General features: G+C 37.0%; 1 protein-coding gene across 1 annotated transcript; it reads left to right on the top strand.

The window, feature by feature from the left end:
• The first annotated feature begins 528 nt into the window (after nucleotides 1-528).
• LOC132620160 (uncharacterized) lies at nucleotides 529-5,978 on the top strand. Its single transcript, XM_060334857.1, has 5 exons — nucleotides 529-594; nucleotides 2,712-2,908; nucleotides 3,682-3,809; nucleotides 4,684-4,798; nucleotides 5,927-5,978. The coding sequence occupies exons 1-5, from the start codon at nucleotides 529-531 to the stop codon at nucleotides 5,976-5,978; spliced, it is 558 nt and encodes a 185-aa protein (XP_060190840.1).
• Nucleotides 5,979-15,311: the final 9,333 nt, after the last annotated feature.

Here is a 15,311-nt window from a genome sequence, read left to right on the forward strand (position 1 = left end):
GGGGGGGAGAGTGACTCAAGTTTTAACTATTGAGCGGAACGGTTTTCATTTTGACACTTTGACTTTTAACTTTATTTTTAACATTTTGTCCTCAAGTTTTTATTTTTAACACTTAGATTCAGTCAATATAAACCCTAAAATACTAAAATGGGTCCAAAAAAAGGGCGACAATAGCTGCACCCGTTTTTGCTCTTTTTTCCTCCACTGTTCTTCTTCTCCTTCCTTAATTTGTTCTTCCTCCTCCTCCTTCTTCTTCTTTTCCATTCGCCCGTTCTCATTCTTTTTCTCCCTCCATTATTCTTCCTGATCTTCCATTGCTGCTTCCCCTGCTTCTTCTTCATCCATTGTTGTTCCATTTTGAAAAATCTGCTCAACAAAAGAAAAAACTAAACCACCAGATTTACAAATTTTTTGGTTGGATTTCGTTAGTGTCTACATGGGCATTACTTCATAAGTATTGCTGCTTCCCCTGCTTCTTGTTCTTCCATTGGTGCGGCATTTTGAAGAATTTGCTCAACAAAGAAAAAAATGAAACTAGCAGATTTTGCAATTTTTTGGCTGGGCATTAGTTCAGAAGTAATTTCCGCTCATTTGGTAAGTAAAATATTGCTGTTTTGTTTCAATTATTTATGTGGGTTTTGCTGCTGATTTTCCAACAATTTACAGTAGCAATTATACTTGTTGCAACAAGTGCTAAAGCTGCTGTATAAGAGCTTCTAAATTTTTACAACAACTGTTGTAGTTTCTGCAGAAGCTGCTGTAGTTTATGCAACAGCTATTGTAGTTGTTGCCACAATTACAACAGATTATGTAGTTGTTGCAACTTCTATACTAATTGTTGTTAAATACGTAATATGAATAAGTTGCAACAGATTTGTGAGTTGTTGCAACAAGTATCTTACTTGTTGCAACAGATTTGTGAGTTGTTGCAACAAGTATCTTACTTGTTGCAACAACTCACTGATCCGTTGGATTCAGCTTCAGTCCAACAGAACCCAAAAACTGGACCCAAAAAAAAAAACTATAGCCGACTCCAACAAATTAGTTAGTTGCTGCAACAAGTGTATTACATGTTGCAACAAGTAATATACTTGTTACAACAACTCACTAATCTGTTAGACATCTTCAACTGTCTTTGGATTAAACAGAACTCAAAAAACTGAAGCTGACTCCAACAGATTAGTTAATTAGTGCAACAAGGATAGTACTTATTGCAATAGGTAATCCACTTGTTGCAACACCTGATTCATCTGTTCCAACAAGTCATTAAGTTATTGTATTTTGTTACTATATTGTCATGACCTTTTTTTTAAAAAACGAAATATATTCAGGTAGCATTAATGGAGGACTCAATAACAATAGGTGTTGATTGCCATGGCGAATGGATCGAGAAGAACAATCGATATATTTGGCGATGGAAGGGTAGTAACATGTTAGAGACGATAGCGATGGGTGTCCAAAGAGATGTTGTGTTTGATGATTTTGTGAACTTAATCATCACCTATTGTGAATTAACTTGTGAACCGAAAGATCTTGCCATCACTTACATGCATAGCTCTTTTGAAAACCAGAGGGTCTTGCCTTTTAAGATAACCGACCAGGATCGTTTGTGTACTTATTTGAATGATGTAGCTAGGCCCATTTTAAGGGTATACGTGGTTGGAAGCCCGGTAGAGAACCATAATTTAGGTCAAGACCAACAAGATGTGTTAAATGATAAATTGGATGGGGTATATATAGATATGGATATTCCAGATAATGGAAGTGGGGGTGAGCCGATTCCTACACCTGAAGTTGCAAGCAATACACCGTGTTCTACATAATCTTCACAGTGCAGCCATGTTCAAGATGATGAAACATGCTTTTATAAAGGAATGTCATTCAAGAACAAAGAACAACTAGCAACTATGTTGAAACTTGCTTGCATGAAGAAAGATTTTACACTCAAGAAGGTGATTAATTCGCGCACTGTGTATTGCTTTAGATGTGTACATCCGGAGTACAAGTGATGGCTGAGGGCTATGAAGCTTTTAAGTTCTGGCAGATTTTGTATTACAACCTACGTAAAGTATCACACATGTGGTTCTGAGCATATTACTAGCCATAATCCACACGCCACAGTGAAAGTCATTAGTGAATATTTCAAAGATTGGTTTCCCGACGGTAAAGGCCCATCTACAAAAGATATGAGCCAATCATTCCGCATAGAATTGGGTTGTAAGGTAAGTTATTGGAAGGTCTGGAAGGGCATGGAGATTGCAAAATCTTTGACAAGGGGGACACATGAGCACGGGTATACAGTGCTTGATGCGTACCGTTATATGCTTCGTTCCACAAATCCAGGAAGTAAGACGGCATTGAAGGTTGATGCTAATGGGAAGTTCAAGTACTTTTTTGTAGCCTACAAGGCTTGGATGCTTGGTTTTGCGCAAATGAGAAAAGTCATAGTTGTCGATGGGACATTCTTGAAGAGCAAGTATGAATGAGTGTTATTGTCAGCCGTGGCGCAAGATGCTGAGAATCATGTTTTTCCTGTGGCATTTTGTGTAGTGGACAAGGAGTGTGATGCCACATACAAATATTTTTTTGAACAAATGAGAAGCCTACTAGATCATACCAAAGAGTTGTGCATAATTTCTGATAGGCATCCAAGTATCAAAAAGGCAGTTTCAATTGTCTTCCCTTTATCTCATTATGGTTGTTGCATGAAGCACATAGGGGAAAATCTCCGAACCACCTTTCACAATACGAAGGTCATATCTCAGTTTTATAAAGCAGCAAAATCGTACAATATAGATGAGTTCAATGATCGTTTCAATCAAATCAGAGATACCGTCCCTGGGGCCGCTGAACATCTTGAACGTGTTGGATTCCACAGATGGAGCAGGGTATTCTTCCCCGGAAATAGGTATTCATACATTACCTTTCCAACAAATAACACATTTATTGGAGCAACTAACTCACTTGTTGCAACAGGTAAGTTGGTTGTTCCAACAACTCACTTAGTTGTTGCATTTTGTTATAACACAGAGACAATAACTGAAGCTCTCTCCAACAAGTAACACATCTGTTGGAACAACTAACTCACTTGTTGCAACAGATAAGTTGGTTGTTCCAACAACTCACTTAGTTGTTGCATTTTGTTATGACACAGAGACAATAACTGAAGCTCTCTCCCGCAAGTAACACATTTATTGGAACAACTAACTCACTTGTTGCAACAGGTAAGTTGGTTGTTCCAACAACTCACTTAGTTGTTGCATTTTGTTATGACACAGAGACAATAACTGAAGCTCTCTCCAACAAGTAACACATCTGTTGGAACAACTACCTCACTTGTTGCAACAGGTAATTTAGTTGTTCCAACAACTCACTTAGTTGTTGCATTTTGTTATGACGCAGAAACGATAACTGAAGCTCTCTCCAACAAGTAACACATCTGTTGGAACAACTACCTCACTTGTTGCAACAGGTAATTTAGTTGTTCCAACAACTCACTTAGTTGTTGCATTTTGTTATGACACAGAGACGATAACTGAAGCTCTCTCCAAGAAGTAACACATCTGTTGGAACAACTAACTCACTTGTTGCAACAGGTAATTTTGTTGTTCCAACAACTCACTTAGTTGTTGCATTTTGGTATGACACAGAGACCATAACTGAAGCTCTTTATTTTCACAGGTATAATCTTATGACGTCAAACATTGCTGAGTCGTTGAATTCAATGTTCAATGTTGAAAGAGAGTTTCCCATTATTGCTTTATTTGATGTCATAAACAAGAGATTTGCAGAAAAATTTCATGAGAGACGTATGGAGTTCATCGACTCACCAAACATCTTTGTTCCTTCAGTTGAAAAAAAAATCAAAATTTGTCAACTAGGGGAATAAGTTGTTAGCCCATCAAATAGACAACTACAAGTTCAGTGTCATCGGTCACGGTGCAGTTGCGACAGTCGATCTGCAAAGTAGATCTTCTACTTGTAGAGTTTTTGACCTGGACAAAATACCTTGTCCACATGCAATGGCAGCGCTTCGTGTCCAATATGGTGAAGACTTTGGAAGGCGGATTTATGACTACTCATCTCCATATTATAAGGTGGAGAATTACATAATTGCATATTGTGAGAAAATTTGTCCTGTGCCTTCTGAAGAATCTTGGGAAGTTCCTTTGGAGATTTTAGAGAGAGAGATACCTCCTCCATATGTTGATCCAAGAAAACCCGGAAGAAGGCGGACAAAGATGAGGCGTGGAATCGGGGAATCATTTCCAACGAGGAAAAACAAATGCTCCTTATGCAAAACAGCTGGCCACAAAAAAACAACATGTCCAAGCCTAAATGCTCTATAGTTGTAAATTGCATTATGCTTTAATAATAGTTATCTGTTGGAACTTTATGACATTGTAATGTTATTGTTTCTTAGCATGGTAATTTATGTTTAACTTCCACCAAGTAATAAATCTGTTGCAACAACCAAGTTATATGTTGGTGTTTTTTCAACTAAGTTATGTGTTACAACTTGTGATTTATCCAACACTTGTAAGGATTTGTTCAACAACTTAATCACTTGTTGCACAGATATTACAATTGTTGCAATAGATTCTACATATGCTGCAACAGATACTGTACTTGCTGCAACAGATGTTGTACTTGCTGCAACAGATATTATACTTGCTGCAACAGATACTGTACTTGCTGCAACGGATACTATAGCCGCTGCAATAGATACTATAGTTGTTGCAGCAGATTCCTCACATGCTGCAGCAGATACTATACTTGCTACAACAGATACTACTTGGTTCACCCAAATTTAGTGATCAACTACTCGATTCACCCATATTTAGTGATAAACAAAGGAAATCAATCATATTTAGTGATAAACAATGGAATATTTAATCAATTTGATGTATTTTGAGTCAGCGAAGAGGATCTCCTAAGCCAGCATGCACTAAATTGAGTGATCGTTAGAGCGAATTGATGTGAACTACTCGATTCACCCATATTTAGTAATAAACAAAGGAAATCAACCATATTTAGTGATAAACAATAGAATACTTAATCAATTTGATGTATTTTGAGTCAGCAAAGAGGATCACCTAAGCCAGCATGCACTAAATCAAGTGATCATTAGAGCGAATTGATGTGAACTACTCGATTCACCCATATTTAGTGATAAACAAAGGAAATCAACCATATTTAGTGATAAACAATCGAATACTTAATCAATTTGATGTATTTTGAGTCAGCGAAGAGGATCTCCTAAGCCAGCATGCACTAAATCGAGTGATCATTAGAGCGAATTGATGTGAACTACTCGATTCACCCATATTTAGTGATAAACAAAGGAAATCAACCATATTTAGTGATAAACAATGGAATACTTAATCAATTTGCAAGTGCATTGTTGCAACAACTAAGTAAATTGTTGCAACAGAAGATCCATATGTTCCAACAGATTCCTTACTTGTTGCAACATCTTCAGCAGCTGCTGGATTATTTGCAACAGAAGATCCTTATGTTCCAACAGATGCCTTATTTGTTGCAACAACTAAGTAAATTGTTGCAACAGAAGATCCATATGTTCCAACAGATTCCTAACTTGTTACAACAACTAAGTAAATTGTTGCAACAGAAGATCCATATGTTCCAACAGATTCCTTACTTGTTGCAACATCTTCAGCAGCTGCTGGATTATTTGCAATAGAAGATCCATATGTTCCAACAGATGCCTTACTTGTTGTAACTACTAAGTAAATTGTTGCAACAGAAGATCCATATGTTCCAACATATTCCTTACTTGTTGCAACAACTAAGTAAATTGTTGCAACAGAAGATCCATATGTTCCAACAGATTCTTACTTGTTGCAACATCTTCATATCTGTTGCAATATTTGCACTAGTTGTTTTATTTTTACCAACAATTTAGGTATTTGTTCCAACATATCTGTCACTCGCGTAAAACTACTGAAACACCTTAAACAATATATAAGGGTACTGAGCATATAATATATATTTAACAAATTTACATAATGTGTTCATCCACCATAATTCAAATGCAAGCAAAATATGAGAGAAATTGTTTAATGCAAACATAGTTTAAGAGAGATTGTTTGTCCCCACATTAGGGCTCCAACACCTTATCAATAATTCCACAAGCCCACCTCCATTGCATCCTCTCCACAGTATTGTCACTCAATAAGGTATCGGGCTTGGTCATATTCGTGCGGGTAAGCAAAGCTTCAACAAAAGCAAGTGACCAGGAAGCACATGCCTTATTGGTCTCATTGCCGAGGATATCCTTCTTCCGAACAAACTTCCACGATTCATTCAGCAACTTTTCAGGTAAGTGTGAGAACATGCCACTCTGCTTTAGCAACTTGGGGAACAAATCCATTAACGGCTGCATGTGGCAGAAGAAAGCATTGTCTTCATTACATGGGATGTTGCAATCATAAGCATTTATGATACCCTCCTCAATGATGATCTCAACAGTGACAAAATGGTTGTCATTAATATTCATGACAGCTATGATCCTTTTAGCACCAATCTACTCGCAGCCACCTGGGTAGGGCACACTACCTCTGGGAAAAGCGAGACCATAATCGTCCCACCTAAAGAGAGCAAGTATTTGATCATAGGGCACGACACCTACATTTGTAGACTCATCGGACAACCCTAAGTACCTGTTGCGACAGTGATGGTAGAAGTTGAGGTCCATGATTCTATCAGAGGAATCATAGTGCTCAGGGAAATTGAGCTGCCTCATACGCATCAGCAATAAGATTTCATCTACATACTGCAGTAAAAGTATCAAAACAGTCAACCACTTGCTGCAACAGGTAGTTAGAGTTGTTGGAACAACTAGTGAACTTGCTGCAACAGGTTGTTAACTTGTTGGAACAACTAGTTAACTTGCTGCAACAAGTTAGTAACTTGTTGTAACAACTAGTTAACTTGTTGCAACAAGTTCATCGAATTACATGACTTGTTCAAACAACATACTGAATTATATACATATATATGAGTGTTGAAACTTACCCAATCCTCCCACCATTCGTGCATGTTTGTCATAACCTTGAAGTCTTCGACCCCAAATTCATGCATCGAGTACAGTGCTCTCTCACTCTTTTTGGATTTGATCAAGGTTTCAAGCTTCTTTTTTTTTGGGGGGGGGGGGGGGGGAGGGGGGTTTACACGCTTGAAAATATCAACTTTTTTCAGCACTTGTGGCACAACTTCAGCAGGGGGAGTAGCAATAGACTTTTGTGGAGTACTTGTTTTCCTTGTTCTACAATCAGCAAGTGCCTTGAAATTTTTTTTTTGCCCTCTTGCGAATCCCAATAGGAGTATAGGGTGAGCTGAGCTTTTTGAATGGCTGGACACCCCTCTTGGACATCAAACTCTTTATAGCTGAATTCGTATCTTTTTGTGCCTGAAGCAACTCTTCAACCATGTTTATCAAACCTTCCATTTTCAGCCTGCAAGTACTGCATTCACAAGCACAAGAATACACCTTGGAGGAACTGGCACCAACTGAAGAATATCTACCCAACCTATAAGGGATATCTGTGGTCTGCCCACCACCACCACTTTGGGGAGTATATCCACCAACTCCACCACTAACTCCATCACCACCACCATCATTATCTCTTCTTTTATCAACAAGACCTTCCACTGCTTGTCTTGCAACATCAACAACAGTATTCATATCATCAGCATCACCAACACCATCACCATCACCAATAGCATTAACATCAACAACACTACCACCAACTCCATCACCACCACCATCAACAACACCAGCCCTTATGATGGTTGTGGCTCCAGCCAATTCTTCTTTTATCTGATCAATCAATTCATCATGCACAGATTCCCTATACCCTAAACTAACAAGGCATGGCATCTGCACCTCTCGTTTTGTCGGGATAAGCCTTGGATGTACAACCTACAACAAACAAATAGATATATTAAACCAATAAGTGTGTAATTTGTTGGAACAACCCCCACATATGTTTCAACAACCTCCTAGATTGTTGCAGCATATTCTTTAGTTGTTGGAAAAACCAAAACAGCTGCTGCAGCTTCCTCTGCAACTGTTCTGATATTTTCCAACAGATTGTGAACCTGTTGCAACAACTGAGAAAGTTGTTCCAACATCTGAGGAGTCGTTGCAACATATTCACTATCTGTTGGAAAATATCAGAACAGTTGCTGCAACTTCCTCAGCAACTGTTTTGATTTTTCCAACATATTCTGAGGTTGTTGCAGCAGATAAATGTATCTGTTGCAACAAGTAGTTACTTGTTATAAAACTATTCAGGGATATTTTCCAACAGATTCTGACTTACTGCTTCCTTGGGGGGGGGGGGGGGTAAAAAGGATCAAGACTCGTTTTTTTGTTGTTGTTTTTGGTAGTCAACCATCTGAGGATCCTTGGAAAACAAACTTCTTCCGAGTAGTCCCTGACTTGACTCCATAGGTGAGGAATGGCTTCAAATGCCCAAGTCTAGAAAAAATTATGCCACCAAAAATCAAAATAATCAATGAAGGAAAAGAATTAAAAAGATAAAACATTGAAGAAAGAAAGTTTACCATGAAGGCCCAAGGGAAGCCATAGATGTTGGAAGTCTTCACATTAGGGTTCAAAGCTTTGCAAAAATATTCAACAGTCAACTTAAAATTTTTATGGCCCCATGGATAGTTATTGAATGCCTCATAATCCTCCGACAGTTTAATCAAACCAAGTTGTATATTATTCTTTACATCCCTTGCCCAAAGAATAGAATTCACAAACCAAACTAAGCACAATGACTCCTTGTGCTTTCTTGACATAGTTTTTTACTTCAAGTCTGCTAGCAAATCCGCTACCTTGTAGCTCTTTCCACAAACATCCACTAAATCCAAATCATCATCAACCTTGGCTTTGCCTTTCTCGGCTGTCTTAGATGACTTGGGTGTTATGGCTCCCTTTTTTAATGTAACTGTAGGAAGAGGTTGAGAAGGAGCATGACACCTCAATCCGGTGATTATGGCAAACTCCTTGATGCCAAAACAAACTGGCATGCCACAGTAGTTTATCCATATCTCATCAGTTTTGCTGCAAATAATTCTTCGTTTGAGAAGATCATACACAATGGTCATTTGAAACCTTGCATTGTTGTCCTCGGGCAAATCTAGATACATGCCAAAACATGTGACCCTGAAGAAATCCTCCAAGTCCTCCTCCTGAAGTATCTTCCTAAAGTAATCAAAGGGCTTGCCCATGACTGATTTTACAACAAGATCACCATTCAAATCACCTAGTTTATCCATCGGCATCTGCACACGGAACTTCTCAATACTGGAAGTTTTGACAACTTCATCAGTGGAAGGTCTGTCAATATCAGTCCCAATAGAAGAATCAACAGCCCCAGTCGCCGACCTTTCAAACGATGCAATTTTATCCTCTTCATTGCCATCATTATTTACATCATGTTCTTCTTCTTCTTCTTCTTCTTCTTCTTCTTCTTCTTCTTCTTCTTCTTCTTCTTCTTCTTCTTCTTCTTCTTCTTCTTCTTCTTCATCATTTTCATCATTGTTTTCTTCTTCTTCTTCTTCTTCTTCTTCTTCTTTATTTTCTTTTTGTCCTTCTTCTTTATCTTGTTCATCTACTTGATCTTTTTTACTTTCTTGGCCAGAAACTCCTACTTGAGAGGTTTCCTGTTCAGCAGTTTGTTCAGAAAGAATGTTTGCCTGTTCAACAAGATCATCTAATGATGCCCCCTTAGCTCTTTTACTAACTGTAGATGATTCCCTCCCTTTTCTTTTTCGTGAAGACATTTTATCTGCACACAGAAGATAAGCAAAAACACTTTCAATTGATTTGTGCACCATTTAAAGTAAATAAATAATGAATTTTTACAATAGCTGAAGCATATGTTGCAACAAGTGTGTAATATATTGGAACAACTTCATCATATGTTCCAACAACTTCATAAGTTATTGCAACAGATTATACATCTGTTGGAAAATATCAATACAGTTGCTGCAGCTTCCTCAGCAACTGTATTGATTAATTCGAGCAGATGGATAATCTGTTGCAACAATTGGTAAAGTTGTTGGAACATATGATTGAGTTGTTCCAACAGACTAATCTGTTGGAAATCATCAGAACAGTTGTTGCATCTTCCTCAGCAACTGTTTTAATAATTTGCAACAGATTTTAAATCTGTTGCAACAACATATTCACTTGCTGCAACAACCTCAGCAACTGGTTGGATTTTTACCAACAGATTAGAAATCTGTTGCAACAGATTACTCAACTGTTGGGTAAAAACAAAAAAAAAATGCCAAGGCCCTTTTTCCTAAGCCTTACAAGGACAACAACAGGACAACAACATCTATTTCATTATCAGGGTGCAATATCAGTGTATTACAAACACACAACAGTCAAAAATTGAACAAAATACACAGCATTGCATAGACACCCTGCCCATGTTCTTCCTCTTCTTCTTTAACCAAAATTTGTCATTTTCGTACTTTTATTTCAAAACCCTAACTTTTGAACCAGAAAAAACATTTGTTTCAATACAAACACACAACCATCACAAGTTAAACAAAATAAACCAACCTCAACTGTCAAACAAGTGCTGAAGTTGCTGCAACAACTTACTCAGCTGTTGGAAAAAATCCAAAAAAAAATTCAAACCCTTTTTTTGAAATCCCAAGGAGAACAAGAACACAAACAGTACCAAAACCATAATTTCACAACCACATACACTATTTAACAACACAGAAACCCCAACAAGTGGAACAAATAGAGCAAATACGGGTTTTGTCAAGCCCAACAAGCCCTTTTTTCGAACTCCTAAGGAGAACGAGAACACAAACAACACCAAAAACCAGAATTTCACAACCACATACACTATTTACAAACACACAAACCCCAACAACTCGAACAAATACAGCAAATAAGGGTTTCTCAAGCATTGAACAACAAAATAAACAACATTGGAGACAAACCCATGTTATTCTTCTTCTTCTTCTCTGACCAAAATCATCATTTTATCACTTTGATTTCAAAACCCTAACTTTAAAAGAAGAAAAAGTTGAGCGATTTTACCTGAGAGAAATGGAGAGCAACAGTTCGTATGAGAGTCGGCTTTTGAAGAAGTTGAAGACGATTTCAAGAAGCACATTTAGTGTTACACCCCGTACCTCGGAGGAGCACTGGTTAAATTTGAATGTAAGTATGTCGAGTTATGGCTAGGTAAAACCATTTTGGAGTGTGAGGAACGAGGCATTATTAAGTATATTGTTTAAGTAAATGATGATTATGATCTCGTAAATCATAATCGGGAAAGACTATTTTGAAACACAAGAACATGGCCATTATCATGTATAATAAATGATAAATATCATGTATGGAGAGTTTCGGAAGATTTCGAGATCAAGCGAATTGAAGAAAATAAGTTCGACGAAAATTTGAGAAATGTTGGGCAGATTTTTAGTCAACTTTGGAGGGGCATATATCCTAGTATATTAGGAGTTTTAAGGTGCTTCAAAATCCTAAAATGAAGTTCGTCGAGTCTAGTTTATAATGCAACAAACCGTTCGTCGATAGGACATTAGAGCAGAGAATTATAGATGTTACAAACTGAGCTGTCAACACAGAAACAAGACTGCTACAGTACTGCTACAGTACCGCTACAGTGATGCCGACTTAGCCACTATAAAAAGGGGTTAAAACCCCATTTTTCATCATAAAAAATTGTCCAAATGTTCCAGAAAATTCAGCAACAAAAGGGCCCTTAAATCTCACATAAAAGTGAGAATCTTGAGCAAATTTCAAGCTACGAAATACTAATCGAAGTCCGGACGACGCGTAGACGCGATTATAATTTCGTTTGGTGTTGGAGTTGGCTTGGGAACAAGTAAATGTTGAAGATTTTGCTACCTTCATAAAAATAAGGTATGAATCATTGAATCTTTTCTTTATCGACTTTGATTAAGGAATATTTGCAAGAATAAAGGTTATAGTTTGTTGTGATGATGTTGTTGAATTATGGATTGAGGTTTGAAGAGAATTTTGGATAATATATATATATATTTATCTTGTAGGATGTTGAGGATGTTGTTGGTATTAATTTCGGCTTCTTTACGGAAATAAAGTTATCAAATAGTCGTATCACAAGTTGGTTAGTTGAGAAATTTAGAAGACATTGTGTGGGATGTTTTAGGAAGTATATTGGTATGGATAATGGCTTAAGACGAGCGTAAGATGATGATCCTAACAATATTATGAATGGTTATATATGTAGATTACGAAGCTACGAATGATCTTAAGTGAATTGCAAGGCAGGAAGTAAGTTGGAAGTCGAGAAATTATCTTCCAGGTATGTTAAGGCTCGTCCCTTTCTTTCAAAGGAATGATCCCTAGGTTATGATTTCATAAATGTTTCCATATTTTCCTTGTTATCAAAAGTTAAAAAGTCTAAGATTCCAAGGCATGATTTCCTTCCTGATAACCCATAAATGTTTTCCAAAATATTAGTATTTTCCAAACCAAAGTTTGTGATTATGTGAGCTCTTATGATAAAAACGATGGATATGTTTTTCCATGACAACGATGATGTCAAAAATGAGAATATTATTATGATGACTATGATGAGAACGATTTTATGTTTAAAGGTTCCAAGTTTACGATTTCAATGACGATATGAGAATGTCGAGCTATTTATTGATTTCTCAATTTATTCATAGATGGTGACTTTATTTCTAAATCTTCCAAAGTATATGAATTGATGTCTTATGAGATTTATGATCTTATTCTATGTTTTCTCTTAATGCTATTCTTCATTGATAGTCTCACCTTATAATAATTGTTCCTTCAAGGTGAGACAAAGCGACGATGATTATTCCATAATATAATCGGAGGTTACCGACCTTACGTCACTCCGATGTACTTATAGCTTTTACTTGGCTCTCATGCATGCTTTATATATATATATATATATATATATATATATATATATATATTTCTCACACCGTGCCGCACTATAGTCGGCCGGGCATGGCACGTAGATGTGCACACCACTGCAGTAGGCATGTTATGATATTGTCCCGGACGCGGGCTAATGATGATAACACCGAGCCTTAATGGCCGGGCATGATACTATATATATATATATATATATATATGACACCGAGCCTTAATGGCTGGGCATGGTACTATGTATATGTATAGAAATGTTTTTTTAAAAGGCTAAGCATGCATGACATCCGCCCTACGAGGCATTCAGATGTACAGGTTATCTCTCTTATCCCTTGCTACTTTTCATATCTGTGTTATGTTGTTACTCATGCCTTACATACTCAGTACAATATTCGTATTGACGTCCCTTTTTGTGGACGCTGCGTTTCATGCCACGCAGGTGTATACAGATGAGTAGAGGATATTGCTAGAAGATGTTCCAGCTGGATTAGCGAGCTCCATTTCCTTCCGGAGCGTTGCCGAGTCAGAGTATCTATGTTATGGTATATTGATTTATGTTAGAGACTTTGCAGACAGAGTCACGTATATAGCATGTTAGTCTTGCAAGCGGCTCTGCAAGCCGATGTATCTTTATGCATCATGTTACAAATTTCATATGATTAAAGCTTTTACTTGATTTGAGAAAGACGAAAAGAATGTTTTTTTTTTAAAGCTCTCATTATGCATTTCATTTCGTGATTTAAGAGTCCAGTGAGATTATGAATATAACGAGAACCAGCGGGTTCGCTCGGCTCTAAGTAAAGGGTCGGGTGCCCATCATGCCCTATCAGGACTGGGGTGTGACATTTAGCAGTTGAGATCAGTTCGTGGGTTTGAAGTTGAAAGTTTGAAGGAGCAGTTGAGATCAGTTCGTGTTTTGAATGAAGTTCGTGCGGTTTGATATTGGACCGATGTTGAGTTTGAAATAAATGGGGGGTTGGATTAAATGGTTTGGGGTCTTTTTTGTATTTTATAATAGATTAACAAGTTTGGAAAAATACATTTTCAACCCCAATTTTCTTAATCCCAAATTTAATTGGGTTTTGACTTAATGTGGTCCCTACAAGTCACCTCTAGTAATTTCCAAACTTAAAAGTCACCTTCACTTAAATTTTCGTAGATACTCATTATATTGACAAAGGTAATTTGTCAATATTACTTTTTTATTTCTTTCCAATTTTTGTTGTGCCAGAAATCCATTTATATATTTTGTTATAATTGGGTGAAGGGTAGGAGTGGTCTATGTTGCGAACGAAATGGGGTGAGTGAGACTGAGATGGTTCGGATGTGCCAGTAAAGAGGTGTGAGAGTTGGCTATCGCACGAATTAGGAGAGGTAGAGGTAGAGGTAGGCTGATTGATTAAATAGGATATGGGATAATTTCAACTTACTGAGGACATGATCCTAGATAACAAAGTATGTAGATCGAGGATTAGGGTAAAAGGGTAATAAGTAGACGAGTGTTGTTGTACTGAAATAGGGGCTAGCCCCCTCTTCTCCATGTTTCCTTATTAGTAGTATTATTTAGTAATCACGTAGTTGTCTATTCTTTGATGTGTATCTATTGCGCATTTGCTTTGTATCGTGCTATTGTGATATCATATTTTTTTAAAAATAGTCTTTGAAAATTGAAATTATGTTTGGATATGCATTTTACTTGAAATAAGGTTGAAGTTTAGTGAGCAGAAGAAAAAAATTCACCCAAAAACTGATCAAATTCCATGCACAAACAATATTTTCAAAAAAAATGGAAAAAAATATTAATTAACTAATCTATGTCCAAACGGGGCCGAAACTCACTTTGGAGTCCAACTAATCGGATTCACAACGAGAAATCCCACTTTGACAAGTAAAGCATTTTCTACCAAAGGCGATTCCATACCAGACTCGAACCCAAGACTTTTAGTTAAGCACGGAGGAGTATTACTACTCCACCACGACCTTTGGTGTTATAAGGGAAAGCCTTTCAGTAAAGTGCAATATGTATAAGACAGTATAATCTGTATATTTAGTTTAACTCAAGTCACTAATGACAGTGAAGAATAGAAGGTAAACAAATGAAAACAATTCAACAGCATTGTCACTACTTCTTTCTTTGGAAAGCAGATGATGTGACCATTTGGGAGAGAACATTTTAAATTGGTTTCATGTTTTATATAACTATGGCAAATTACTATTTAAGGTATGTCATTTTAATTTTATGTAACTCAAAACATTTTGTCTTTTAATAATTGCTGGCAAGTTTAAAAACTTTAGGTCTCTCGATATTTTCTTTTTATCCATTTTATACTAGCCACTA

The sequence above is a fragment of the Lycium barbarum genome, chromosome 11, assembly GCF_019175385.1.
Source record: "Lycium barbarum isolate Lr01 chromosome 11, ASM1917538v2, whole genome shotgun sequence".
NCBI classification, from domain to species: domain Eukaryota; kingdom Viridiplantae; phylum Streptophyta; class Magnoliopsida; order Solanales; family Solanaceae; genus Lycium; species Lycium barbarum.